Source organism: Mandrillus leucophaeus, unplaced genomic scaffold, assembly GCF_000951045.1.
Source record: "Mandrillus leucophaeus isolate KB7577 unplaced genomic scaffold, Mleu.le_1.0 Scaffold1686, whole genome shotgun sequence".
NCBI lineage: Eukaryota > Metazoa > Chordata > Mammalia > Primates > Cercopithecidae > Mandrillus > Mandrillus leucophaeus.
Window position 1 is genome coordinate 89,776 of NW_012101683.1, and position 27,403 is coordinate 117,178.

Sequence of the window (27,403 nt, forward strand, 5' to 3'; positions counted from 1 at the left end):
TTTTAGAGTTTGACTCTTCATCAACAAGGTCCTGTAGGTGTTTTGTTGGATTTATACTTAGTATTACATTTCAAAACTCTAAATGGTGTTAGCATACAGAAACACAATTTTTGTGTGGTCGATCTTGTATTCTGTGATCTTACTAAACTCACTAGTTCTTGTAAGTTCTTGGAGATTTCTGAGGAATTTGTATGTAGAAAATAATGTTAAATGCAAATATAAAGTTTAATTTTTTCATTTCCAATCTCTGTGCCTTTTATCCCCTTTTCTTACGTTATTGCACTGGATGTCAAGCACTACATTGAATAGGAGTGGTGAGTGTGCATATCCTTATCTTGTTCCTAATCTTAAGAGGAATGCATTTAGTCTTTCATCACATTATTTTGTAGATGCTAAATGTTTGTGGAAGAAGGAAGTATAACAACTTCATGCACTTTAAGCGTAGCTGAATTCAAAGTGTGGGAAAGTGGAAGGACATTGTTTACAATTAAAGAAATCTGAATTCTCCCCTTGATTCTGATACTATACAGATCCTTGAAGGCCAATAAATGGAAAACAACAAGAGTTTTAATGGTGGGGGCAGAGGGGGAGGGAGCAAAATGGCATTATATTATATTCTAAATATTTCAAAATAGTTCTCATGTTGAATGTAAATGAAGTAATATCTTAATTTAAACACAATTTAAATTAAAATATAATTTACCTTCTTATTCAATTAAAAATTGTTTTATAAATCAGAACATCTGAATTATAATCCCTGATCTGCTAACAAGTTATGACCCTTGCATATAACTGGCTCTCATTTTTGTCACTCTAAAATTGGAACATCACAAGATAGCCAGATGCAGCAGAGGATACCAGAAAAAATGCTGACTTGGAAAGCCGACATCCTGGGTCTGGTCCATGCTCTGTAACACAAGAGGTTAATTTATCTGAACCTCAGATCTCCTAATCTTAACATGAAGTACAACAAAATCATCTCCAAAGTCCTGTCTAAAATCCTATGGTTCTATGAAATGAATTAAAATGAAGTTACTTTGACGGTAAGTGGGCTACAATATATAAGACAAAAAGATTACTTGAAATATTTATCAATAAAAAGTTGAAGTATATGCTTGCAGCATATTAAAATACTGGTCTTCCCTTTATATTTTTCTCTACATCCTCTTGTGCCCCCAAATCAGTATTATTTTTATGGTTAAAGCGGTGTAAACATGTCCCTTTTTCACCTCTGTTGGCTCAGAATGCTAGGTGCTGAGCTGCAATAAGACATTACTTCTTTTGTTATATGCAATTATCTGCTTGCTTTAAATGATTCAATTCTGAAATAGTATTCCTGACATGCCTAAAATAAGAATTTTACACGTTAAAAAAAGTTGAAGAGTGGATAAGCAGATATATTAGTCAGAAACATACATGGCTGAAGTAACAGGAAATCAAACAATGTCTTAAACAATCAGGAGTTTATTATTTCTCATGTAATAACTGGGGAGTCTGGCAATTGCTCATCTTGGTTTGGGTGTTCAACAATTCCATCAGGGACCCAGCGGAGTTTGGCAATTGCTCATCTTGGTTTGGGTGTTCAACAATGCCTTATAAGGGACCCAGGATCCCCTTAATCCTCCTCCAGTTCCATCTCTGAAATGTAACTTTCATTTTCATATTTGCTGTTTCATGGTTATTTAAGATGGCAGCTGCACCTTTAGGCATGTTGTTGGTCAGAAAGAGGAGAAAGAGGCAAAGACTGTTTTCACACAAAGCTCTGATTTTTTAATTTGAAAGGAAAGCCCTTCTCAGTAGGGTTCTGTTCATTTCATTCAATTTCTCAATTGCACTGGCCACATATCAAGTACTCAATATCACATATGGTTAGTAGCTACCACAACAGACAGACAGAACAGATGGTTGATTTCCTTCACTGCAAAAAGTGCTGCCTTGTACTAAACAGACTATATGGAATAAAACCACCACTTCTGGTTCAGATCAATGAAGGTGCAGCCTCTGGAGTTCGGGTAAGGTCCTAATGTCTTTGAGGAAAAGGGATCCTTGCCACTATCGGATCAAATTAGGGTACAGTTAAAGAAGAAATAAAGGTAACAGCTGTAGGCAACTGCCTACTGTAATGGGATTATCAGTACATTTAAGTTGAAGTTTATAAATTACTACGGAATGACAATGTGCTTAACAAATATAAAATCTTGGCAAGAAGTTATTAAAATTTTGAAAAAATAAAGTGATACTGGCCAGGCTCAGTGGCTCATGCCTGTAATCCCAGCACTTCGGGAAGCTGAGGCGGGTAGATCGCTTGAGGCCACGAGTTCGAGATCAGCCTGGCCAACAAGGTGAAACCCCGTCTCTACTAAAAATACAAAAATTAGCCAGGCATGGTGGCACATGCCTGTAGTGCCAGCTACTCAGAGGCTGAGGCACAAGAATCGCTTGAACCTGGGAGGTGGAGGTTGCAGTGAGCCGAGATCACGTCACTGCATTCCAGCCTGGGCGACAGAACGAGACTGTCTCAAAAAAAAAAAAAAAAAAGTGAAACTAAGGCAGACAGCTATAAGAGGCACGGAATTACTTATTACACAAATATAATTGCTAGAGTAAACACTAATCCAGTGACTGATGCGGAGGAGGTTTGAAGGGGAAAAGGCAGTGAGACAACGTGCAGGCACTATTTTCTTTACAGAAAATGTAAATTTCAAATGGTTCATCATGTTGAAAATGCAGTTACTAATTTCATGTGTAAAAAGAGTAGATCTTTGTTGTAACAAAGATTAGCAGAAAATTACCTTCATATGAAAAGAGTTCTTTCATGGAAGATATTAATTAGCTGCCTATTACTCATGGCAGATTAAAACAAAAATGACTGTAATATGAAAAATTAGACTAGATATGGAGAATAATTTATTAGCAGAACTATTCAAAAGGTTAAAAGCAGCTGATATTGACAATACTTTTCTTTCTAAACACTTCTAGATTGTCAATTCCTCTACAATCCCCACTTGCCCAAAGCGGTAATGGCAAGTCTGCAGATGCCTCTGTATATTTTTAGTAAAAATAAATTTAAATATATTTATTATAAATACCATAAATATTTGCTATGAACGGTTGCTATTTTAAAACCTGATTTGTGTCTAAATGAAATTTAACTTTCAAAGTCTCTTCTATTTTACTGAAACATGTCAAATACTGTTGAAGGTAGCCTAATGGTTGTTTATTATGAAAAGAGAAAAATAAAAAATTCTAACTAAGGTAATGATAGAACAGGAAAATTTTAATATTTTCGTTTCTAAGAATAGTTTTAATTTTCTTATTTTTTCAAAATTAAAAATAACTCAGCCACTAAAACCCCTTAATCCCTACTCTATATGATTCTTGAATATTCTTTCAAATAATTTACTATTAAAGGATTCAATAAATATAACTTGCATAAAAGTTAAATTTAAGTGTCATAACATATTTACCTTAAGGCATTTTATATGTAAAAATCTCAATTATGTCCTATATCAAAACAAAAATTTTACAAAGAAATATTGCTGAACTTTGGAGAATGACATGTTTTAAGCAAGATTCATCAGAAGGATATTACAGCAGATAAAACAATTCAAATAGTCCACTGGAATGTACAGCAAAATCCAATTCAACAATATAAACAAAGTCAAAATAATCTGCTTCTGTCAGCTACATATGCTGTGTCTTTGCCATCACCAGTAAGGAGTTAACTAGAAACTGAGTTCTTAAACAATATATCCACTGTGAGTATAATAAAATGAAGTTAGAATCTTCATACGCAAGTTTAATAAATCATCATGGTTTATTTAACAAGGTTATTCTACATTAGAGTTTTATATATATATATATATATATATATATATATGTGTGATATGAAGAGACTGATGTACAATCAATAAGTCTTAAATCTCTCTTCCATGGATTTCCCCCATCTTCCCACTTAGCAGTAAAAGGCATTTTTAGGTTTATATAAACACATTCTTTACAACTGCCTTCTTAACAGAAAATCACTGTAGTATATAAACAGCACTGGGCATTTAGTAAATAAGTTACAGGCCAATAAGTTCAATTGTGCAGTTGTGAAATCTAATGTCAAAGAGTTTTTGAAACCTTAAGACTGGGTGATCTGCAATGTTTCCAACATGTCTTCGACAGCCTTAAGAGAATATTTGGTTTCCTTCTTACTTCGACCTGCAAACTAATTAAAAAAAAAAAGCTCAATTAGGCTCAATTTCAATGGCAGGTTCAAAATGACAATCTTACCTTCATATTGCTAATGAAACTTAACATTGACTATTTTATAACTAGCAGGAAATCAAATATATTCTTTGTTATTTTCAGTAAGAATAAAATTTGAGTATTAAGGACATTTTCCTTTAAGGTCTTACCTTCAGTAGAAGTGTACAGAGATTTCACTGCACACTTGGCCAGTTTAAATGTTTTAAATGTTTACGTAGTATAATAACCTATAAAATCATAGATTTGAAACTATCCTACTCAGATCAAAAAAACATGAAATAAAAAGTATAATTTTAAAATGCAATTTAGCTTACATTTATGTAGGAATGTGAACCATTTCTACTCATCTGATGTCTAAACAGATTTTTACAATTTCAAACAAAGGTACAACATAAATACAAGTTATTTCACTAAACATTTTAAAGTTGCAAGTACTCTCTAAAATTATTTAAAGTAGCTCATAATTTAAGTTTCCAGATTTATTAGTTAACTAAATGATACGGTTCTGCAAACAGCTGTCAAGTAAAAACCTACGCTACACATTAAAACAACGTAAAAATGTTTTAAAGTATGCATTTCTACTTTATTAATTGTAATTTACTTACATTATAAAACTAATTGGGATTGGATTTTACTATGAAAACAAAATATAATACATCAATACATACACAAAATATACCCTATATTTGTGTATTTAAAAGCAAATCCATGGCATATTAAATTCAGTATCATACACATAATCGCTGGAGGGAAACACTGTTGAATACCACATGCTGATTTTAAAATGAGTTTGTTAACTCCACTGACAATTCCCATCATTTAATAGCCTGATTTAAAACAAAAGCTTTACTAGATAAGCAAGTGTTCCTTGTTGGAGATGGGAGAAAGTTTGTTTTATATATATATACTTTACCCATTTTCCCCCTGGTTAAATATGATTAAAATACTTGGTATTAGCAACATCTAGTGTTTTCAAGTTAACATCAAACCACTCAATACATTTTCAAGTGACTGATCATTTCTTCAAATAACAATGCTGTCTTAAGCACTTAGTACTTGATTTACGATGTGTTCCTTGTCTTTTGTAATTACCTTAATTTGGAAAACTTCTCATGACCTGTTCAGAAAGATTAAGTGATCAAGCACAGGTAACATCATAGAAGCAACAGGCTTCAGGAACTGGTAACCTGTCTCCGACCCCTCTGGCTACAGCTTAACATTATGATTCCCTCACACTTCCTACACTCTAAACCATTAGATTAGTTTCTGTAGTTGAATCCTGATTTGAAAAAGTAAATAAAGGATGTTTCTAGTGGAAATGCCAGAGGAAAAAAAAAACTTCTCATAAAAATCAATATCACCTTGCCTTTCAAAAGGCATCACGAATTTAAGGAATTCATACGTTAAATACGGTAACAGCAATATCACATTTAAAACTTTGTCCTTTTATAATTTTCCCTGAGGACAAAAGGCTGTGGGGCATGCTTACTACTTTTGCTACCCAGTCAATAAATTACACAATACACAAGGATTTACCAGAAATAGAAAGCTTTTCCTTTTACCACCATTTATGAAATATAAATAGGAATGGTCCTAATCAGATACTTAAAGGTCTGATTCTGAGAAAATTAGGGGTACAGAATAGGACATCACATAGTAACATTACCACATAACATTTATTCTAATTGCTTTTAAATAGCAAAGTAAAAATTAAAAAAATTCTGTAGAGCTAAAACCATAACATGTATTTTTAAATACAGTATTTTTCTGGGTTTATACTTAAACATAAAAATAATACAGTGTGATCTTTTAAAATTAGCTAATTTTAAAGAGTCACCTAAAATGGTGTCAACATTACTCACAACCAGTACAATTTGGAAAAAACCAAATGAATTTACTTGTGTCAGAACAAATAAAAGAAAGTTGGAAATATAAATCTATCACTTCAAATTTAATGTGACATGCAATTATTCTGTCTATTCCAGAATTGTATGGCAATTTAACTGATTAAGTCAGAATCATTTTTCTCCCAAATCATGATTTAATTTTCTGTTTCCCAAAAGGACAGTAACAGAATCACCGCTGCAATCATAAATAACATATAAATCACTAGCACAGATTTAACTGTGCACCAAAGAAGCATTTATCTGGAAAATCATTGTGAGTAAGTTCACATTAAAGTTTTTCATGTGCATTAATCAAATGTGTCTGCTTCTACTGAACATGTTAAACCAATTACCTAATTGAAGAGCAAATAGTAGCCATATTCTGTTTCATCATTAAGTGGAAACAAAGAAAGAAAAGCAGTTCTTGAAACCTAATATTCCCTAATTCATAAATATCTAGAAAAATCACATATTAAATATCATATACTCTATACTGGTTTACATGTTTAGATACGATTAAGAAATTCTCACTGAGATCCCAAAGATTTACCTAGTTATCAAAAATGTCATTCTCTGAAAGTTATACTCTTCTACATGATTCACAAATTCTGTATTTTTGTTTTCATACAGTTAGATTTTGCTTAAGTAAATCTTTCAAAATTCTTTGTAAGATCTATAAGAAAACTCACCAGAAAAAACACAAACACAACCAAATAATAAAAACTTGCTTATCAAATTCAGAGGTCAGTGATTCATGCATTGTAATAACTGAGATACCTTGCTTGGTATCTTTATATAATTTGTGGAAAATACATGGGTAGACAAAGTAATAGGAAAAATGAAATGGATTGTAAATGAATGAATCTCAAAAACATGCTGAGTGAAAGAAGCCAGACACAGAAGAGCACATAGCCTATAAACTCATTTATACAAAGTTATAGTACAGGCAAAACTAATGTTTGGTGATAAAAATCAAATCAGTGCTTGTTTATCTCCCAGTGGGGGATGAGGTTGACTGCAAAATGGCAGAAGAAAGCTTTCTTGGGTGATGAAAATGCTATTTTGAGTGGGGGGCTGGTAAGGGGGTATACATATTTGTTAAAACTCAGACTATATACTTAAAATATACGCATTTGATTACATGTAAATTATACCTCAACACACCTCAAGGGGGTCTTGTCACACTGAAGAGACAAGGACAAGGAAAAACAAAATAACTTATGTTTTAACTTCTTTAATTCTCAGAATATTTTATTATGGCCATCTTGCAGAAGAAAAGATAAGCCAAGAGATGTTAGGTAATTTACTCAAGTTTGCATAGCTAATAATTATATCAGAGTCAAAATTTGAACCCAGACATGTGTCCAGCATCTGTAATCTTCTCTTTAACTACACTGAACTAGCTTCCATGGACAGAACTCATGATAGAATACAAGATGGACAGAAACACTAGATATCCATATGGGGAGTAACTGACTCCCTATTTCATATCATACATAAAAATCAATTCCAGGCCAGATGCAGTGACTCATACCTATAGTCCTGGCACTCCACTGGGAGACTGAGACAGGAGGATTACTTGAGGCCAGGAGTTTGAGACCAGCCTGTACAATACAGCTGGACCTCATCTCTACAAAAAATTTAAAAATTAGCTGAGCACAGTAGCATGCGCCTACAGTCCCAGCGAGTTGGAAGGCTGAGGCAGGAGGATAACTCAACCTGGGTGGTTGAGGGCAAAGTGAGCCATGATCATGCCACTGCACTCCAGCTGGGGCGACAGAACCAGATTCTGTCTCAAAAAAATAAAAATTAAAAATTAAAAATAAATCAATTCCAAATGTGTTGTGGATTAAATATGAAAAGTAAAATAGAAATTCCGAAGACACACAGAATTCTTTATGACCATGAGTAGCAAAAGATTTCTTAAACAGAACACAAAAAACACAAACAAATGACTGAGGCATTTGAACACATTTCATTTCAGAACTTCTATTCCTCAAGATCATATGAGCAAAAAAGTAAAAAGTTATATATATTTGCTTATATATATAACTAAAAAAGGGCTCAAAGCAAAAAACTAAAGAAATAAGTCATACCAATACTAATGAGAAAAATATTTCATGAAAGAGGATATCCAAATGGAACTGATCATCAGGGACATGCAAAATAAAACCATGAAGTACCACTCTACACATGTAGCAGAATGGCTATAATTACAAAGACTGACAGAACCAAGTGTTGGTGAAGATGTGGGACTATTAGAACTCTTACCGCTGGTGGGAGCAAACTAACTTGGAAAACTGCCTTTAACTACTAAAGTTAAATATACATATATTCTATGACCCAGTATTTTCACTCAAAGATATACAGAACTGCACATACAGTGAGAACTGCACATACATGTCCACCAAAAGATCTGTACAGCGATATTCAGTATAGTTTATTCAAAATAGCCCAAACAGAAAATATTCCAAATGCATAGCAATAACTGACTAGACAAAGTATAACATTCATACAATGAACTACAGTAGAAGAAAATGAATGAACTACAGACATAAATAAGGATAAATCCCATAAACTGAATAATGATAGAAATATGCAAGACAAAAAAGAATACATACTGGCTGATTCCATAAACTACAGGGTTATAAGTGAGTACTCTTAAGGAAAACAAGAGGAGAAATGAAGAGGACTTACCAAGAGGGCTTTGGGATGCTGCAGTGTTTATATTTATTAGCCTGGATATATTTACCTTATATTAGTCACTGAAAGGCACATTTATTACTTGTATCCTTTTTTTCTGTTATAATTCTTATTTCTATATTGTAATTTAGTAAAAATTGATTTTAAAATAGTTATGTCAAAAAAGCACTCTGAAGAGCTGTTTCTCATAAATGTCTTAAAAACGATTATGTAGTATGCACAGCATTACTTTTATATTATACAAATCTAACCTTTAAATCACACACTCCCACATACTCCCAAGTCTACTCTGTGTGGAACTCCATTACAGATCTGAGCTATCCCAAACTACATTTGAAGCAGCACAGTCTCGCTAATATTTATAAATACTCTGACTTACAATATGCCAACAAAACTAACATGCTCTATAACAGGCAATAAAAATACACAAAGGTGACTTTCGATGATGTGATTATGGAGGCATTACATTTTTTAAATCTCCTAAATTTTCTCCAACCAGAAGGGCAAAAACGAACAACAAAAAGCCAGCACCAAAACCAACATAATAGAACCCAAGCCCACAGACGACATTTCCAAAAAAACTAGGTGTCAATTTTCTAAACCCTAGAATGTGACTATGGCATGAAGAGCAGCATGACCTACAGAAGATTAACAACTGTGTAGTAGGAGAAATAGAAATAGAGGACAACCTACTACTCTACAAGAAACCAGAAACCAACCAAACCATGAATTCTTAATCCACGAAACAAGAAAACCTGAGATGATGCATCTGCCAAGGGCCTAGAAGTCTTCATAAGCTCCAAAACAAAGATAAGTGTAAAAAACTATTCACAAATGTGAGATTAGACAAGTCTAACCATCTACTATCTTAAAATCTCTAAAATATCTAGCAAACATCCTCTTCCAGAAGGACAAAACTTCACACCCTGAAGAAAAACAATTAAAAACTGAAACCAAACCTAACAGGGCAGAAACACCAGGGCAAGAAGGAGAGATGGTTCAGATAAGGAGAGGTGAGAAAAGGAGTGATGCCCAGAGGCAGCAATCCCAGAAGGAAACAAAACAAAAAGGAAGAAACACAAACTGTAACAACAATATGCAACATTTAAAGCTGACAGCAACACTTCAGAATTCAAGATCTTGAGGCCTCTAGAAACAGAACAGTGGGCTGAAGCCAGAAAATCTTTCTGGGTCACACTCAGTTCTAAGACAGACTCTCCATTCACACTCAGTTCTAAGAAAGACTGGCTACACAAAGAGGTCATATTTGAGTTCTCTTTAGCAAAAAAAGGAGGTAGCCATAGAATAGCTAAGCTGGGAAAGCTACCCTAATCTATCTCCAACTTCCTGCCATTCCATAAACATCTCCTCCTAATAGTCCAGGAACACTACCTCATTTAAACATGGAGGACAAGAAAAATATGAATCAACTTCATAAAAAATTATGGAGAAAACATAAAATACAGAAAATGACAAAATAATTTGAAGGAAAATGAATAATAAAGGACATAGAAAAATGAAGTCTAATATACTTGTAACTGAAACCCTGAAAAAGAAAACAAAGCAGAGAAAAAAATACTTGTAATTCTATAAGCAACTTTTCTCAACTAAAAGGGCTAAATTGATGTACTAAATGGGTGTACTGTGTATTTGGGAAAACTGACCCAAGAAGAATCAATAAAACAAATCGTAGTAAGACTACTGGATTTTAAAGATAAAGAAAAAATTCCGTTGGGTAACCAGACAAAAAGTCACTTATGACAAAAAGCAAGTCAAGATGGCATTATACTTCTTGACGGCAACATTTTATTCTGAAACAGAATGAAACAGTGGGGCATGGTGATGCCTGCACCTGTAGTTCCAGCTACTTAGGAGGCTGGGGTAAAAGGATCGCATGAAGCCAGGAGTTCACTGCCAGCCTGGGCAATGTAGCAAGATCTCGTCCATATTAAAAACAAACAAAAAAAAACCCAACTGAACAATATGCTTAAGATACTTAGGTAAAGGATCAACGGGTATATAAAAAGCCAAACTGTCCTTTAAATATAAAGGCTATAGACAAATAAGGCTAAAGATATAAGAAGATGTGTTTTCCCATGAGTAAATTTCTCATGAAAAATAATTTCCCAAAAATCTGCTAAGGATGAGCTTTAGAAAATGAAGATACAAATGGAGAAGTTTCAGTAAAAGATCTGAAGTATAAGCAGACTGCACAAACTTTGTTACGCAGTTTGATTAGTTTACTTTAAGGCTTTTCTTCCTTCTTTTCTATTTCTTGAGACTTATGATTAAAAATATACTCACATACCCCATCTGCTTCTGAAATGCGACATATTTATTTATCCTGAGTTTTTAGAATTAGTTTGCGTTTGCCAAATGCAGAACCACTGACATTTCCAGATTGTAAGGTCAATTATGAAATAATAATACTAACAGATTCCTCTTGAGGGGATAAAAAGGTAGTCTTAAAACCACAAATTAATTCTACACAAAATACATTTCATAAAGTCCCAAAGGCATATAAGTCCAATGCCAGACATCTGACTTTGTAGTTTGTAGAAACAAAACTAAGAAATACATTAACTGACCTACATAGCAAAATGATCAATAAATACTAACCTGATAAGCTCTGTTTATTTGACTAGCTGCCCAACTAGCATATTTCATGTTGTCCTTTTTCGTTTTTGCACTTGCTTTTGGATTAGAAGCAATATGACTTGCCGACTAAAAACAAACAAACAATAACATCAAAAGCAAAATTCCTTTTTTGCTAGTCAAGACAATCAAAAACATAAGGGACATGGTTGCAATGGGATGATAATAAAGAATTTTTAAAAACTGTACCAAAATAATTTTTAATATAAACATAAAATTGAATATTAGTGCTTAAAAATGAAAATACATTTTAAAATATAGTATAAATCCAAAATAGTGGAAAGGGAAAATATATTTTAAATAATACCTAAAATTATTTAATTATGTATCTGTAACAGCTCTTAAAGGTAAAACTCCGTATCGTTTAAATAAAGAAGCTATAGAAGAACACTTTATAAACCAAAAGCACTTTACCACTGTAGGATATTACTGGTATTATTTCTTGTTATTGAATTACATAAGCTTGTCTATGGTCAGGATCACATAATTATTGAATATTTATAGAAAACGGAAACTCAAAAATAATTTAGCCTGACATTCTACATTAATAGATAAAAGAAATTTAAGTCCAGTAGGAGAGATTTAACTTGACCAAAGCAAAATAATGGGTCTTTGAAATAAAGAAGATCTTTATCTCTAATCCATTTCTCTTTTCACTATACCATGAGTTTTCAAACTGTGTTTCAGAGAATCAATTAGTCCCTGCAATTTGATCCACCCTCTCCTTTTTAAAAATGTATTTAAATGAGCAGTTCTTAATCTGGGATCTGTGAAAGAATCCATAAAACCCCAAAATCATATGCTAATTATTAAATGTATATATTACTGTGAAGAGTAAGATATAACTTTAATCCTATTCTTAAATATATTTTACTCTTAAAAGAATCTGACCATGTGATTCAGAAAAAGGTTAAGCCTTTGTTTTATGCCAGGCTGTGCTATAGGCTCTTTCACCTATGTCTCCGTCTCTGCCAGTGAAGAATCTATATCCCCAAATCTCACTTTTATACCTCTATGACTTTAATGTTACCTTCTTCTTATGAATTTTTATTACGAGAAAAACTATGGAGTTAACTTCCAGGGCTGGAAACCCAACTCAATCATTTAGGAGCTCTGTGCCCATCTTTGGGCAAATTAATTAAATCCGTGTCTCAGTTTCACCACCTGAAAATAGTATTGAGAGCACCTACTCAAATACTTGATGTGAGGATTTATTGATTTAAAATAAAAAAAACAGGTCAGAACAAGGCCCAGCACATAAAGTGCTATGTATAAACTATTATTAATAATATGTTGTATATCATATAGTTTTTAAAATTAGTACGTATTTGATAAAGAGATACTTCTACTATAGTATATTTTCAAGCCATTGCAATTCGCTTTGCTAGAATCCAGGAAAATTTTCTTGAAATACATTTGAACCATTTTCTAATCATATTTTGCCATTCCTTTTTAAAAATTATTTCATTTTTATTTCTTCCTATCTCCATTTCTTCAATCAGTTCTTTTTCATTGAGCTGCAACTAGAAGACACTTATCAAGAAGTCTGTCAAAAGAACAGGATAAATAAAAAATTCAAAGAACTAACTGACATATTAAAGTTTATTTTTCCCAGCTTTTCTTATTTTAGAGAGGTGCTCACTTTATATACATGTCTTAAAGGTCAGCAAATTATTCCTCCATTTCCCATACTCTTATTAATTGACTTTTCTAAACTCTGCATTTGGCATACCTAAACAAGAGATCATTATATACTTCCCACAATTTACAAACTGTTTTTCTACACCATAAAAAATGTTTTAATTTTATATATTAGGGATTTTATTTCTAATGTATTTTATTGGCATAGTTTAAAAATACATCATACAACTATAATTTAGGGAAGAAATACAATAATGTTGGGCATAAACCCAAGAATATCAAAACAAGAAATCATGTTTTTTTTCCTGTTACTATTTAACTTTGTAAGGGCAGATTTCAATTCTGATACGATAAAAGATAGTTTACAAAAAAAAAAAAGTCAAACAGGCTGTAGTAACATTGAAAAATAAAACTGGCTTACAAGCTATTGCTCAGAATTAATTACAGAAAAATATTATATGCTTATCAATAAAATACAAAAAACAGGAGAGGAGTGATTGGAGGGGATAGTTGAATGGATTTTAAGTGACAGATTTTTAAAAATAACATTAAACATGCACCGCAACTCACCATATAAAGCCCAAACAAAGCTCTCATATTTCTGTTGTTCAGTTTCAATGCCTGTGCAAAATACTTTCTTGAAAGTTCGAGGTTTTCAAGTCCACCTTGGGTATATTTAACCTGTTAAAAATTGCAAAGTGCTGAAAACCGTTTATTTTACTACTTTGAAATATAGCATGGTTTCATCATACCACAGGCATTAAGTAATCGAAACAGATATTCTCTCTAAAAACAAATACAAGATGTTAAAAGAATTCACCTAAAGGTTTTTAAAGCTAATCTAAAATTTCAAACATAACCTTCCCCCAAAAAGCTATTCTGTTCTACGAACATTGAGATGACTGAGTAGTTTTTAAAACAAAAATGCTGCCACAATAAAAAGCCAGAATAATTTCTATTTCAGCTGCCTCACAAATGCTTCACTTCACATTGTATTTTCTATTACTGGCATTATAAATGTGGACTTAAATATTGAATTGTCCTTTCATAATCTGTACGGACATTCTTTAATAATGAATCCCTTCTAGCCTTATAGCATTCAATTGTACTGCTATTCTTAACAGTACGCAAATTAAATAAATACTTCCTATGTCCCAACTGGTTTTAATACAAATTTCCCAGAATATGGATTTAACAATCATAATCACTATAAATGTCTCAGAAGCCATTAAGTGGTGGCAAATGTGATATAACTTATAATTAGGAAAGAAAATAGTACACAAATATAAAAATACAAGGAATTTCACTGTTTTAAGTATGTCTTAATTGAAGTCAGTATTACCACTGCAATGTTAAAAAATTTAAACTTTTATTCCCACAATGTAATGTTCATCAGATGTTTTAAACATATAATTGCTTAACATGAAGGAAATATTCTTAGTTCCATAATAATACCGAATAGCAACCAAAATAAAATTACATGCCATTGTTCTGAAAACACTTACTTCAGCATACTGCTGACAGTATAAGTGGTTGTGTGGATTAGTCATCATTAGTTCCTCTAAACAAAAGGCTGCTTTTGCATAGCTAAAAACACATCAAGAGGAGAAATTAATTTTAAAAGTCACAAATTTTTATTTTAGTTAAACCTTGAAATAATTTAAAAACAACTTTAGTGATGTTAAACAATTTATTCACAAAATAATTTACATAGCTTTATTAATAAAATATTTGTCATCTGACATTCATAAATATCAATGACATTAAATTTTATCATGAAATTAATAAACACAGGCTTAAATCTTAAAGCAGCCTGTAAACAATCAATAGATACTGCATTTTAAAAATTTGGTCACTCCTACTACATCTCATCATTACTAGTAAGAAAGGCTTCAAGACCTTGGATCAAGTTGTATATAGAACAACTTTTGGAAGTTGACTGATCATTTAAAAAAATACTCAAACAGCTAATGTGTAAGGAGAAAATAAATACTTTATTAAATATTCTCTACTCACTAAAAATTCTTCACAGGCATATATTTACCAACATATTCTATTACAAAGATTTCTCTCATTACTTAAGTTTACTGTCAAATGCCAAATTATAATAAAGTTATAAATTTCTAAGCTCATGAAAAATAGATCAAGTTGGTTTTGATATACACTGTGCTACTATTTAATCTTGTGGTAGAAAAAACAAAAATCTTGCTGAAAACCTAAGGAAAGAGAACTGCCAGAAAGAGCTCTGGAAAAACATTTTAAAGCATGTGACTATAATTCACTAAATATATTTTAAATGTTTAATGCCATGTGACTATCCTCACTATCTATAGGAAATCCTAATGAACACAGGTGTTACAAGATTTCTTTCCAGTGAGGAACTGATGACACTACCCAACAAAAAGAGGTTACCTAAAGTTATTTTTGGCATTTGTTACCAACATACAAAAGTATCTACCTTGACACTAATGCCTGATATACTTTTAAAATTATTTTCCTGTTTCACCCAAGTATAAGCTAAGTTTTACTAATTGTTTATTAGGTGTCATGCATTTTCTATGTGTGTTACATGTATTAACTCATTTAATCCTACCAAAATCCTAGGAAGAAGGAAATTATTATCACCATGCTAGAGCTGAGAATACTGAGGCACAGAGCTGTAAACTGAATCCCAGGCTGTGCCACTCCAGACAGCCTGTACTCTTTAACCACTACATATGCTGTTTATATGCATTACACATAACATTGAAAAACTGAAGATCTCAATGGTAACATGAAAATGTGTACAGCAGTCACACCCACAGGGACTGAGGAGAAAAATACACCCTGCAGATTACCTAATAACTACAGCATTTTAGATTTATGAAGGACCATATATATATACTCTCATCTAAGATCATGCAGCTATTTAGCCCTTTCCATTTTTAAATTCAAAACCTAGCATTGGTTCTTGACACATGATAGGTATTTAGTAAGACTGAACAAATGACTAAATAAATGTCTAAAACAAAAGTATTATGACTACCTACTTAATATCTATTTATCACTCTAAAAGAAAAGGGAGAATCTGTCTCTACCTTAAAACACTTTATCAAAAGACAGTTTTCTTCTAAACGTGTTCCTTTAATTATAAAGTATGATACCAAAAATTCATGTTGAGACTAAGAATAAAAGTTCGTAGAGCTTTAAATGGGTTGAGCACAACTGTGACACTGGTGCATAAAGCAAGATAAAATGGGCAGGTAGTAGTAGCTCTTAGGGTAAAATGAATACCAAGATATCTTATCAAAAATCAATTAGCATCACATATGAGAAAAGGATTCCTTCCCCCAATTTTACAAAGTATGGTATCAAACTAATTTTGTGGATAAAATATAGAATTAAATAAAATTAGGGCTAGAAGGAGCTCAAGATATGGTCTAGTCCAGCTTTTCTAGGCCATTGTTAGGCCACACAAAAAGTGACTATCTCCTCAATCTTGTCAGGGATAATACATAGCCAGTACTATTCTAGGTGCACAGAAAAGTTAATTCATTATATACAGTGACTCAACAAGACTAAGAATAGAGAAGTGAAAATAATTTGAATCTACTTAAAACAGAATAACAATTGTTATTACAATGTTAGAGTCAGTACTAGAACTAAATAAAGTTTCTTCTCTTCCTTACAAAAGTATATATAACTAAAGGTTACAGTATTTGGTACTGTGTGTTACTTTACCAACATCACGATTTTTCCTTATAGAATTGTGGTAATTCCCTTTGATATGGAATTTTAAAAGGCTGGACCTATGAAAAGGAACTATAATCACAATCATAATAAATGTATTATACTAAACTGTTCCTTGCTGTATAGTATCTAGTTTCAATTACAAATCGAGTAAAAACATTTTGTCTTTCATAATGTGAATGCATTTTTGCTCACAAAGGTTGAGTATCCCTTAACCAAAATGCTTGGGACCAGAAATGTTTCAGATTTCAGAATTTTTCAGATTTTAAAATATCTGCATTATCTTACTGGTTGAACATTCCTAACCCAAAAATCCCAAATCCAAAATGCTCCAATGAGCATTTCCTCTGAGCATCATGTTGGCACTCAAAAAGTTTCAGATTTTGGAGTATTGTGGATTTCAGATTTTCAGGTTATGGATACTTAACCTGTAATACATATTGGTAGTGCTGACACACAAAAAATTAACTGTAGTTTTAAAACTTTAGAACAAGAGTCTCGATATGGTCAATGGGTGTAACATATACCCCTGGAATAACTAAAAAGAAACTATAATTTATAAATCAGAAACGAACTTATAAAAGTAACTTAAAAATATAAAACGGTTATGTGGCATAATTCTATATCCCTTTTTCTCTCTATAAAAACATTAAATAGGGCTATATGAAAATTATACTACAGATATTTATTTGGAGTTAAAAATTCCAGAGCTGGGCATAGTGACACACCCGTAGTGCCAGTTACACAAGAGGCTGAGATGGGAAGAGCACTTGAGCCCAGGAGCTCAAGTTTAGTCTGGGAAATGTTGTAAGACTCTGTCTCTTAAAGAAAAAAAAATAGTTCTAGATCTAGGCTACCAAAGCTGCCTGTGACCTATTATACTTAAAAAAGCTTATAACTGTTCATACGCAGAAAAGAATATCAAATGTTAAATATATCTAACATTTTGAAAACTGCTACATTTTTGCCACTGTGTCCACGAGACTGGTGCTAAAACTGATATCCTACGATAATTTAACATTCCACCAAAAAACTCCTCCTATAATGACTTGCTCAAACATGTCAAATGAATATGAATTGACTGCAATTTTCAGTTTCAAAAAATCTGTAGATATGTATTTCCACTCACCTAAACATAAATATTCCTTCTACGTGTTCAATTAGAAAAAATAAATGGTCATTTTGTAACTACCTTCAAGACCAAAAAGACTTTCGTGATACTAGATAAAAGGGTAGGCTGACCATAGTTATCATTTCGTCTAAAAAATTTTTTTCAGGTGCTCCTACATCTTTGTATTTCTTGATTTTTTGAGACTTCTCAGTTCATTTCTCTTAAGTGTATATTCACCTCTATTTTAATAAACTCTTTAGATTCAAAACAAAGCAAAACTGAACATGGTGCCACATGGTGAAACAAATAAATAAATTTAATGGTAGGTTAAAAATAAGGTATAACCTAAATTTGATGATGAAATAAATATTAGAAATACATGCAAAAAAATAAAATTACAAATGAAGTAGGGGAAAAAAGGTGATATATTTTTTAAGCTATTAAAGGATAGCAGACATGATAATGTTAAAAACTGATGAATCTGATTTTCTAAAAATGTAAAGTTTCTATAATTTTAAGAAGTCAGTATTTAAAAAGCATATAACAAGGATATACTTTTGACATACGGTTACTCTCCTTTACAAAAAGAGCTCTTAAAAATGAACTAAAAAGGTAGAACCAATTTCACCTATCAAACTTGTAAAGATTAAAAAAGAATCACAATATCCAATATTGTTAAGGGACTCTAGTAAACGCTGGTGTGCTGGTAAACTGATGTTAACATTCTAGGGAACAATCAGGAACTATTATCAAAACCACAGAAAACGTACATCTTATTTAATCAAGCAATTTTAGTTCAAAGAATTTAACCCAAGGAAACAAAATAAAAATGATCACTACAGCATTATATATAAAAATATAAAAATACCTTTATATCTCCCTAGGAAACTGGTTAAAAATACTAGGGCAAACTGGTAAGATGAAATAATATAAAACCATTCAAAACACACTGCAGATTGTTATAGTGACAAGAAATTTTTGACAAAATATAAGGGAAAGTATAAACTACGAAAGATAGTTTTATTTTGGGCTTTTGTTTTAAAAGGTAAGGAAGGACAAAATTCAAACTATAGTTAACTTAGGATGCTGGAATTACATGTAATTTTTGTCTTGGTCTTTATGCTTTATTGTGTTTCTCAAATTTTCTGCATTAGGTATTCCTTTAACTTGAAAAAAAAATCCTTGTTAATTTGAAATGTTTAAAAATGTTTTCAGTTAGAAAAGTTTTAAAAAGTACAAAAAAACGTGAAATGACTGTCAACTGTTTTCGAAACAAAATAAAATTAATGCTAATTATTTTTACAATATTCTAAAGATTCAATTTCATGTATTTAAATATAAGTATTATACACTGTCTCACATGCATAAGAAATCATAAGTATGTTTACATATGCGTACAAACAAGCATATCATCTATACTGAATGTGATTCAGGAAATAATTTCCTAATCAAAACCAGAGTATCTGTTTCAGAGTATAGCAGAGAATTTCAAAAATGTTCCCAGAATATAGTATACATTCATTAAATCACAGCTATTACTTTTATTTTAGCTCCCACTTTTCTTAGACTTATGCAAATAGACTTCAATCCTCTCTATCACATTATATATATAGACCACAGACAACAGACAAATGTCTTCATTCTATTTCTCATCAGTTGTTTGTAGTATGGGAACAAGGTTAAATATTCATGCACAAGAAAACGTGCATAAGAATCTGATTCTATTCTGTCAAAAAAGAAGGAAAAGAGGCAATGTCATATACTTCAGATTCAGAAGAACTAAGAAAAAAAATAAAAAACATGCCTCTAGATGGAGGTTAGCATTAATGCTGTAATATTAGCAAACTTGCACTAAGACTCTGGACTAATCCTCTCACACTGGGATTTCCTCCTGTCACTACAGCAATAAAAAAGCTAACAAAAACATTAAACATCCAATAAGCAAGATCCTACAGCATTCAACATTCTTGATTATTCTCAGTTTTTTACCCAGGCAACAGAATGCTTCTACTTTGGAAGAGTTCATTCTCTCAGTACTAAGGCTAATACATGCATACAATTAACAGAATTTTTAAACAGCAGGGAGCATAATACTCTTTGTATTATAAGAACAATCTGAACTCTAAAAATTCACATTTTTGATTCACCAAAAATAAATTTAGCTTAGCAAATGCAGGCCTTTTTACTTCCAAAGAATGTCATCTATATTTGAAAGACAAACTTATTTCCTAAACATAAACAATATGGCAAAACACAAATGACCCAGTTAAAGATATTCACATATTATGACCAGCAAATTATTGATTTATTTTCATTTAATTGTTGATTTGTTTTGTTTTTCATTTCAAACAACATGATTCACACCTTCTCACCAATCCTCTGGAAACCACAGTGCTTTCTGAACTTACAGTGATGAAACCTGCACTCAACAAAATGTTAAGTGTGTTTAATAACTTACTCATGTTCATTGATGTAAAGTTCTGCAAGTTCATGCCAGGCTTCTTGGTCTCCAACAAATCTGGTGAGAGGAAAAGAAAAAAAAAGTGTGTAGATATTCTGCAAATGAACAGCATGAAGATAAACAGGAAAATCAAATGCAAATTCCATTTTAATTAAAAAAGATTTATCAGAATAACAAAACACGATCCTCTTGTAAAACACTCACTGTTCCAGATACTCATTCAGTTCCCGAATGGCCTCCACATTTTTTCCCTGGGCTTTTCGAATGGCAATCTTACGCTTTCTTGCAGCCTGTGGGTTGACATTAATAAAGGATTAGGCCCTCATGATTCCTTGGGGTTTTGTAAAGAAGGTAATTTGACTGTGCAAATTATTATCTCAATGCCAGAGAAATTCCATTGTAGAACTACTGCTTAGTGGGAGTTTATAAACATACCCCATGACATCCCACTGGGGAATTCAAACATTCCTCTAACAATCACATATGCTTTACTTTTGATGCACACAATGTATGCACCGTTTCATCCAAATAAATAACCATCCAGATTCTGATAATTACTAGCCAGCAGGGAATCCTAATCTTTATCCAACTTAAAGTCCTTTACTCTGTCTCATTCATAAGATCTGTATCCTAAGAGGTGGAGGAATGGTGCAGATTAGGGGGAAAAAAATCTCACCATGGCATGGCCTTTGAATATCATTATATAAATATGGTTTCTGACAACTTTTCCACAATTTTAAGAGAAAATCTACCCATGAGTCTTTCACAAGAATAATACAGTCCTGAAATAAATATTGTATAATAAGTAAAACAATTAAAAGTTGTATTCTAAAGTTTTTAAAATGATAAACATAAAAATCAGTGCCATTTATTGTGCATTCATCAAATATGTACGAGACTTCTACTGTTTGCTAATATTGTGCTACACAATGAAAATATAAAGATAAAAAAGAAATGATAATTCCTTGCAGAAGCTCATTCTCATGACAAAAACATATCAAATAAAAAATTTAATGCAGTAAGAGCAATGACAGAGATATCTAGGGTGTTATGAAAATAAGGAAGAGATCCTGACACATGCTGTGGCAGAGTGGACAAAGTGGAAAGACAGAAAGCAAAGACGGTCCCACACGTGATACCCGTACTGAAACAAAGAGTAAGTAGACATTAAAAATCAAAATAGGAAGTTATCTATGGAAACTCGCGTGCATAGTGGGAAGAACACACGAGCAAAGGCCTTGGAGAAAGCAGTACTGTATGTAATCCAAGACTACAAGTTTGAGGCTGAGGTAAACAGTCAGGGACCGGAGCACACTGTATAAATTATTAAATTTACATCCCCTCTGTTTGCTTCAAATACAGAAGGATAAACAATGAAACATACTATAACTGAGGCCAAGCTAAACTTATTAATTATGAATAAAATTTCTTATTGTTTTATATAATATCCCACAAGATGCAGACAGAAGTAAAACGGATATGGCCTCTTTAGAGTATCAAGAGCTACTCATCATGGGGTGGCGAGTGAGCGATTTGGCTCTAAAGAAATGAAAGTGAAAGTTTAGAGAAATCAAGAGACTAATAAACAAGGGTCAGAACAATGTTTATAATAATTGTGGTAATATTTGGGTAATTAAAAATGATGTCTTAAGAATATATATCCTTAAGCATATCCTGAGAGTAAAAAAAAAATAAAAAAAGAATCTATATCCTTAATCAGGTCATGCCAAAGGCCTTAGTGCAATGCCTGTCACACAGTAGGCACAGGCAAATATTTTTAATTTTTAAATTTATTTATTTTAATTAATTAATTAAATTATTTATTTAATATTTTAATATATTTTAATTTTTAGAATTTTACTAAGTAAAACAAAAATGTACCACAATAAATGAAAAGTTTTAAAAGTCTCAAGAACTCAGAAGTAAAAGTAAAGCTCTGAAAGTAACTCAAACCCTAAAACCATTAAGAATTTTAGACTTAAAATGGGAGCATTGTCCCTAGTCCTCCCAATAGATGAGGGATAAATTAACATGTAATCAAGAAACTTTCTTTTGGCCATATCTGATTTCACCAAAATTTGAAACATTAATTTAATCTTTCATTTTTCATGACACTACTTCTTCCACAGACAATATGCAGAGCAAAAAGTCTGTTTTGAAATCAAAAAGACAAGAAACTGAATCCCAACTCTTATCACTTACTAGCTTTTTTAACCTCTGCAAACCTCAGTAATACCATCTACCTTCAAGCATCAATATAAAACAACTAACACAGCATATAATAATATTAAATAAATGTTATCTTCCTTTTTTAACATTTGGTTCCAGGCTTAATGTTCATGTGTTAAATCTTGCCACAAAATTCTAACCAAACAATATTTAAAGGACTGGAACAGACTTGCTTTATTTGATATTTATATCTTGTCCCAATCCTTACAGGATTTGTAACAGGAGAGATGAGATACTGTATGCAGTGAAAACTTGTTGAAAACAATTGGATTCACCTGGGAGCAGTGGTGCATGCCTGTCATCTCAGCACTTTGGGAGGCTGAGGTGGGAAGATCACTAGAGCCCAGGAGTGAGAGACCAGTCTGGGCAACATAGTGAGACCCTGTCTCTACAAAAATAAAAATAAATAAACATTTTTTTAAAAAGAAAATATTGCATACAAATGCCACAAATCAAACAAAAAAATCAAAGTATAAATATGATAGCAACTAACACATCTATAGTAATAAGTGGCATGAACACTGTCCTGGACACTTAGGTACAATAAGTTTCATGAAGGTGGACTGAAAACACCTAACTTTGACTCACTGTTTCAGTTATTTGACCACAGAATCATTCCTTTACTGTTGAACACATACAAACACAATGTTTTCAGGTCAGCAGCTTTCTGCAGAATACAGTTTGTAAAGCAATATTTTAGACTGTTTCAAAGATCATTAATCTTTAAAAATAACTTTTAAAAGAGAATTCTTTTGAAAATGATGGAAAATAGATGTGTATCCAACTGAAATGTGTCAAGAGGGAGAACTAGGGTATCTGAAATTTCTGATTCTCATCCTAGATTCTTCTATAAGACTTCCTAAAAGAGGCTGTGCACAGTGGGTCACGCCTGTAATCCCAGCACTTTGCAAGGCTGAGGCAGGTGGATCACTTGAGGTCAGGAGTTCGAGACCAGCCTGGCCAACACGATGAAACCTGGTCTCTACTAAAAATACAAAAATTAGCCAGGTGTTGTGGCGCACATCTATAATCCCACCTACTAGGGTGGCTGAGGCAAGAGAATCAAGGAACCTGGGAGGTAGAGGCTGCAGTGAGCAGAGATCGCACTGCTGTACTCCTGCCTGGGCGACAGAGCAATACTCTGTCTCAAAAAAAAAGACTTCTTAAAAGAAAGAAGCAGATTTCTTACAAAGTAAATAATTCATTATTATTTTGAATTATGTCCATTTGTGGTGGCTAGCATGACTCTAAGAATTATGCAAAAAAGAAATTTAGTATTAATTTTGTAATAACCAATTCCATCTGACAAAAACTTCAGGAAGATAGAAGACTTTAAATACTAGGCTTGGCCAGACACGGTAACTCACGTCTGTAATCCCAGCACTTTGGGAGGCTGAGGCAGGAGGATCAATTGAGGTCAGAGGTTCGAGACTAGCATGGCCAACATGGCGAAACTCCATCTCTACTAAAAATAAAAAACGTAACCAGGAATGGTGGTGGGTGCCTGTAATCCCAGCTCCTCGGGAGGCTGAGGCAGGAGAATTGCTTGAACCTGGGAAGCGGAGGTTGCAGTGAGCCGAGATTGTGCCACTGCACTCCAACCTGGGCGACAGAGTGAGACTCCATCTCGAAAACAAAAATAAAAGAAAATAAAAATAAAAATAAATAAATACTATGCTTTATTAATTAGAGAAGCACGTCCCCAAATCCCTAGTGTATGAGCAATATATTTCTCAATCATGTAAAATCTAAGATATAGCGTTTTATCTCCTACTATTCTAAAATTTTAAACAAACGTTTAAGTGGTAACCATTCAGCTATGCAAAGCCAGTCTTCCTAATTAAAATATACATGGTAGCTTAAAAAAAAACCCTACTAAACTATCATTACCATATGAGCCAAGGTATATTATTAAGTCACAAACTTTTTACTAAATAACAGCCTTTTACAGGTTAGTTCTTCTAAAGAAAATCATACTTTCCTGACATAAGAACCAATCTTTATCATAATTGTATTAAATTAAGCAGATAATTTCATCCTGGCCAAAAAGACACAACAGGACCAGACTTACTCCTCCTGCCTTAAGATATGGGACATTAGGCAATGAAGGGCAGTGACTCCTGAGAGGTGGGGAAACAAACCAGGTGAGTCCCATTTTTATTATCCTGGCTCAGTGCTTTGACAGTTTCAAGGGTGCTATGCAGGAAGGGGAAAACCAGGTTGAGCCAAGTTCAGGAGTTCAGGAGAAAGAGCTGAAAGTTCACGATGATCAAAGAGGCTGGACTTCATAGGACACAGTGCCAAAGAGAGAAAAATATAGAATAAGGACTCTGGGGCTCTGCAGTGGTCCCCTTGAGTACTTAGTTTTGTACTGATCAGTGCATGCGGGTGAGGAAACTACCCAAGGCCAGGGAAACAAACACCAGAAAGGGTTAAGGGGAACAGTGCACAGCACTGATACAGGGCTGGAAACAGTCTCTTCTACCAGTCAGCCTGGAAAATGTCATGATTCATGGGCACTGAATAGAGTATCCAGAAGGATCTTGCTTCAGTAATGGGGTATAATTAGCCCTGGTCTAAACACTGTTCTGGACCAGGTCTAGCAAACACTCAAAGGTTCAAACTATTTGCAAGTAACTTAACTGCAGCCCAGAAGAAAGCTCTATAGGAATACAAACATGGAAAGAGAGGCAAACATGGCTGTTGAGTCTCATTTAGAGCACACTTTAAGCATGGCTCTGTTCACTATCTTGATTGTGGTGATGGTGTCACAGGTGTACACAAACATCAAAACTTACTAAATTGTACACTTTAAATATGTGCCATTTATTCTATGTCAATTACATGTGAAAGCAGTTAAAAATTAGTGCTAAGAAGACTACATGTTAATAGTCTTGAATATTTAACAACTTTGATTTTGCATTTCTTTTTTTTTTTGAGACAAAGCTTCGCTTTTGTCCCCCAGGCTGGAATGCAATGGTGCTATCTCGGCTCACTGCAACCTCTGCCTTCCAGTTCAAGCGATTCTCCTGCCTTGGCCCCCCAAGTAGCTGGGATTACAGGCGCCTGCCACCAAGCCTGGATAATTTTTGTATTTTTTTAGTTAAGATGGGGTTCCACCATGTTGGCCAGGCTGCTCGAGAATTCTGACCTCAGGTGATACACCCGCCTTGGCCTCCCAAGGTGCTGGGGTTATAGGCATGAGCCACCACACCAGGCCGATTTTGCATTTCTTTCTTTTACTTTTTCTCCTGCCAAAGTTCTCATTTTTTCTAAATATTTGGTTTGGATCTATCTTTACAAAAGTGAATTAGAGTCCTAAAAATGAAAACTTCTGCATAAGTGATTCTAATATTTGGAGTTAAAATCTATTATAAAGTACAAAACTTCAAAAAGTACTCAGTATGATATAGGATAAATTATTTTTTAAAAGCCATTTAAGGCTGAGTGTGGGGCTTATGCCTGTACGACTGTAATCCCAGCACTTTGGGAGGCCAAGGCGGGCAGATCACCTGAGGTCAGGAGTTTCAGACCAGTCTGGCCAACATGGTGAAATCCCATCTCTACTAAAAACACAAAAATTAGCTGGGTGTGGTGGTGTGCACCTGTAATCCCAGCTACTTGGGAGGCTGAGGCAGGAGACTCACCTGAACCCGGGAGGTGGAGGTTGCAGCGAGCCAAGATTGCACCACTGCACTCTACCCTGGGCGACGGAGTGAGACTCAGTCTCAAAAAAAAAAAAAAAAAGCCATTTCAAGTCTTAAAGTTTTGTCACATAATTCAAAGCTTATGTAAAATTTTAAACAACAATATACAACGTATCATACATAAAAAAAGCAATTATAATAACAAAAACACTGGTTCAAAAACCTAAGATAAAAATAGAAACACACATCTTAGTTTCTGTGCATTCATACAGAGCAGTAATGGGCACTGAAGGAAGTATATACTGCAGTTTGGTAGCTATCTGCAGAATAAATGAATACATCACAAATTTTACAGCTGGAAAGAAATGAGGAGCAGGCAGTGATAATTATATCTCTTCATTTTATGTAGACAAAAACCAAAGCGCAGTCTTACACTGCAAATCCTGGGGCTCCTGAATCTGTTCATGTCTCTTTTTCGCCATAGTCTCTTGCTCTCTGGACACTTACTACTCAGTTGTACAACTCCTTATTCATATAATGTCTAACTGTGAGTAGAGTCAAGCAGCGTATCTCCCAAAAGCCACACAAAACCCTAGGTTTTGAGTGATTATCAAGCAACCAGAATGAGGCTCAACAAGGCTTCTTGTGGCTGTTGAGTCTCATTTAGAGTACACAAAAAACGATTTTAACAAAAACCAATTTTGGCCAGGTACAGTGGTTCATGCCTGTAATCCCAACACTCTGAGAAGGCCAAGGCGGGAGGATCACCTGAACCCAGGAGTTTCAGAACAGCCTAGACAACACAGCAAAATGTTGTCTCTATGAAAAATTTTAAAAGATTACTTGGGTATGGCGGTATACGCCTGTAGTACTAGCTAATCAGGAAGCTGAAGTGGGAAGACTGCTTGAGCCCAGGAGTCAGAGGTTACAGTTAGCCACAATCGCCTCACTGCAATCCAGCCTGGGCAACAGAGCGAGATCCTGTCTCAAGAAAAAAATAATAATTCTATCATAGCTTCCTTAGCATAATATTCTACACAATAAAAATTATGCTTAGATTTTTAAAAATAAAAACAAGTTATTCATC

The 27,403-nt window shown here is 33.4% G+C and overlaps 1 protein-coding gene across 2 annotated transcripts in view; it reads right to left on the reverse strand.

Annotated features, from left to right (window-relative positions):
• Positions 1-2,894: 2,894 nt before the first annotated feature.
• EMC2 (ER membrane protein complex subunit 2) overlaps positions 2,895-27,403 on the reverse strand; it is a 50,060-nt gene continuing 25,551 nt past the window's right edge. Inside the window, exons 6-11 of one of the 2 annotated variants that reach the window (XM_011976551.1) lie at positions 20,645-20,730; positions 20,438-20,497; positions 14,645-14,726; positions 13,710-13,820; positions 11,463-11,567; positions 3,468-4,213 (exon numbers count right to left, since the gene is read on the reverse strand). In XM_011976551.1, coding sequence (XP_011831941.1) covers positions 4,127-4,213; positions 11,463-11,567; positions 13,710-13,820; positions 14,645-14,726; positions 20,438-20,497; positions 20,645-20,730 — 531 coding nt within the window. In that variant the 3' untranslated portion in view covers positions 3,468-4,126. Of the gene's footprint in view, positions 4,214-11,462; positions 11,568-13,709; positions 13,821-14,644; positions 14,727-20,437; positions 20,498-20,644; positions 20,731-27,403 lie in introns of both variants that reach the window. The other variant, XM_011976552.1, reaches the window with a different exon arrangement.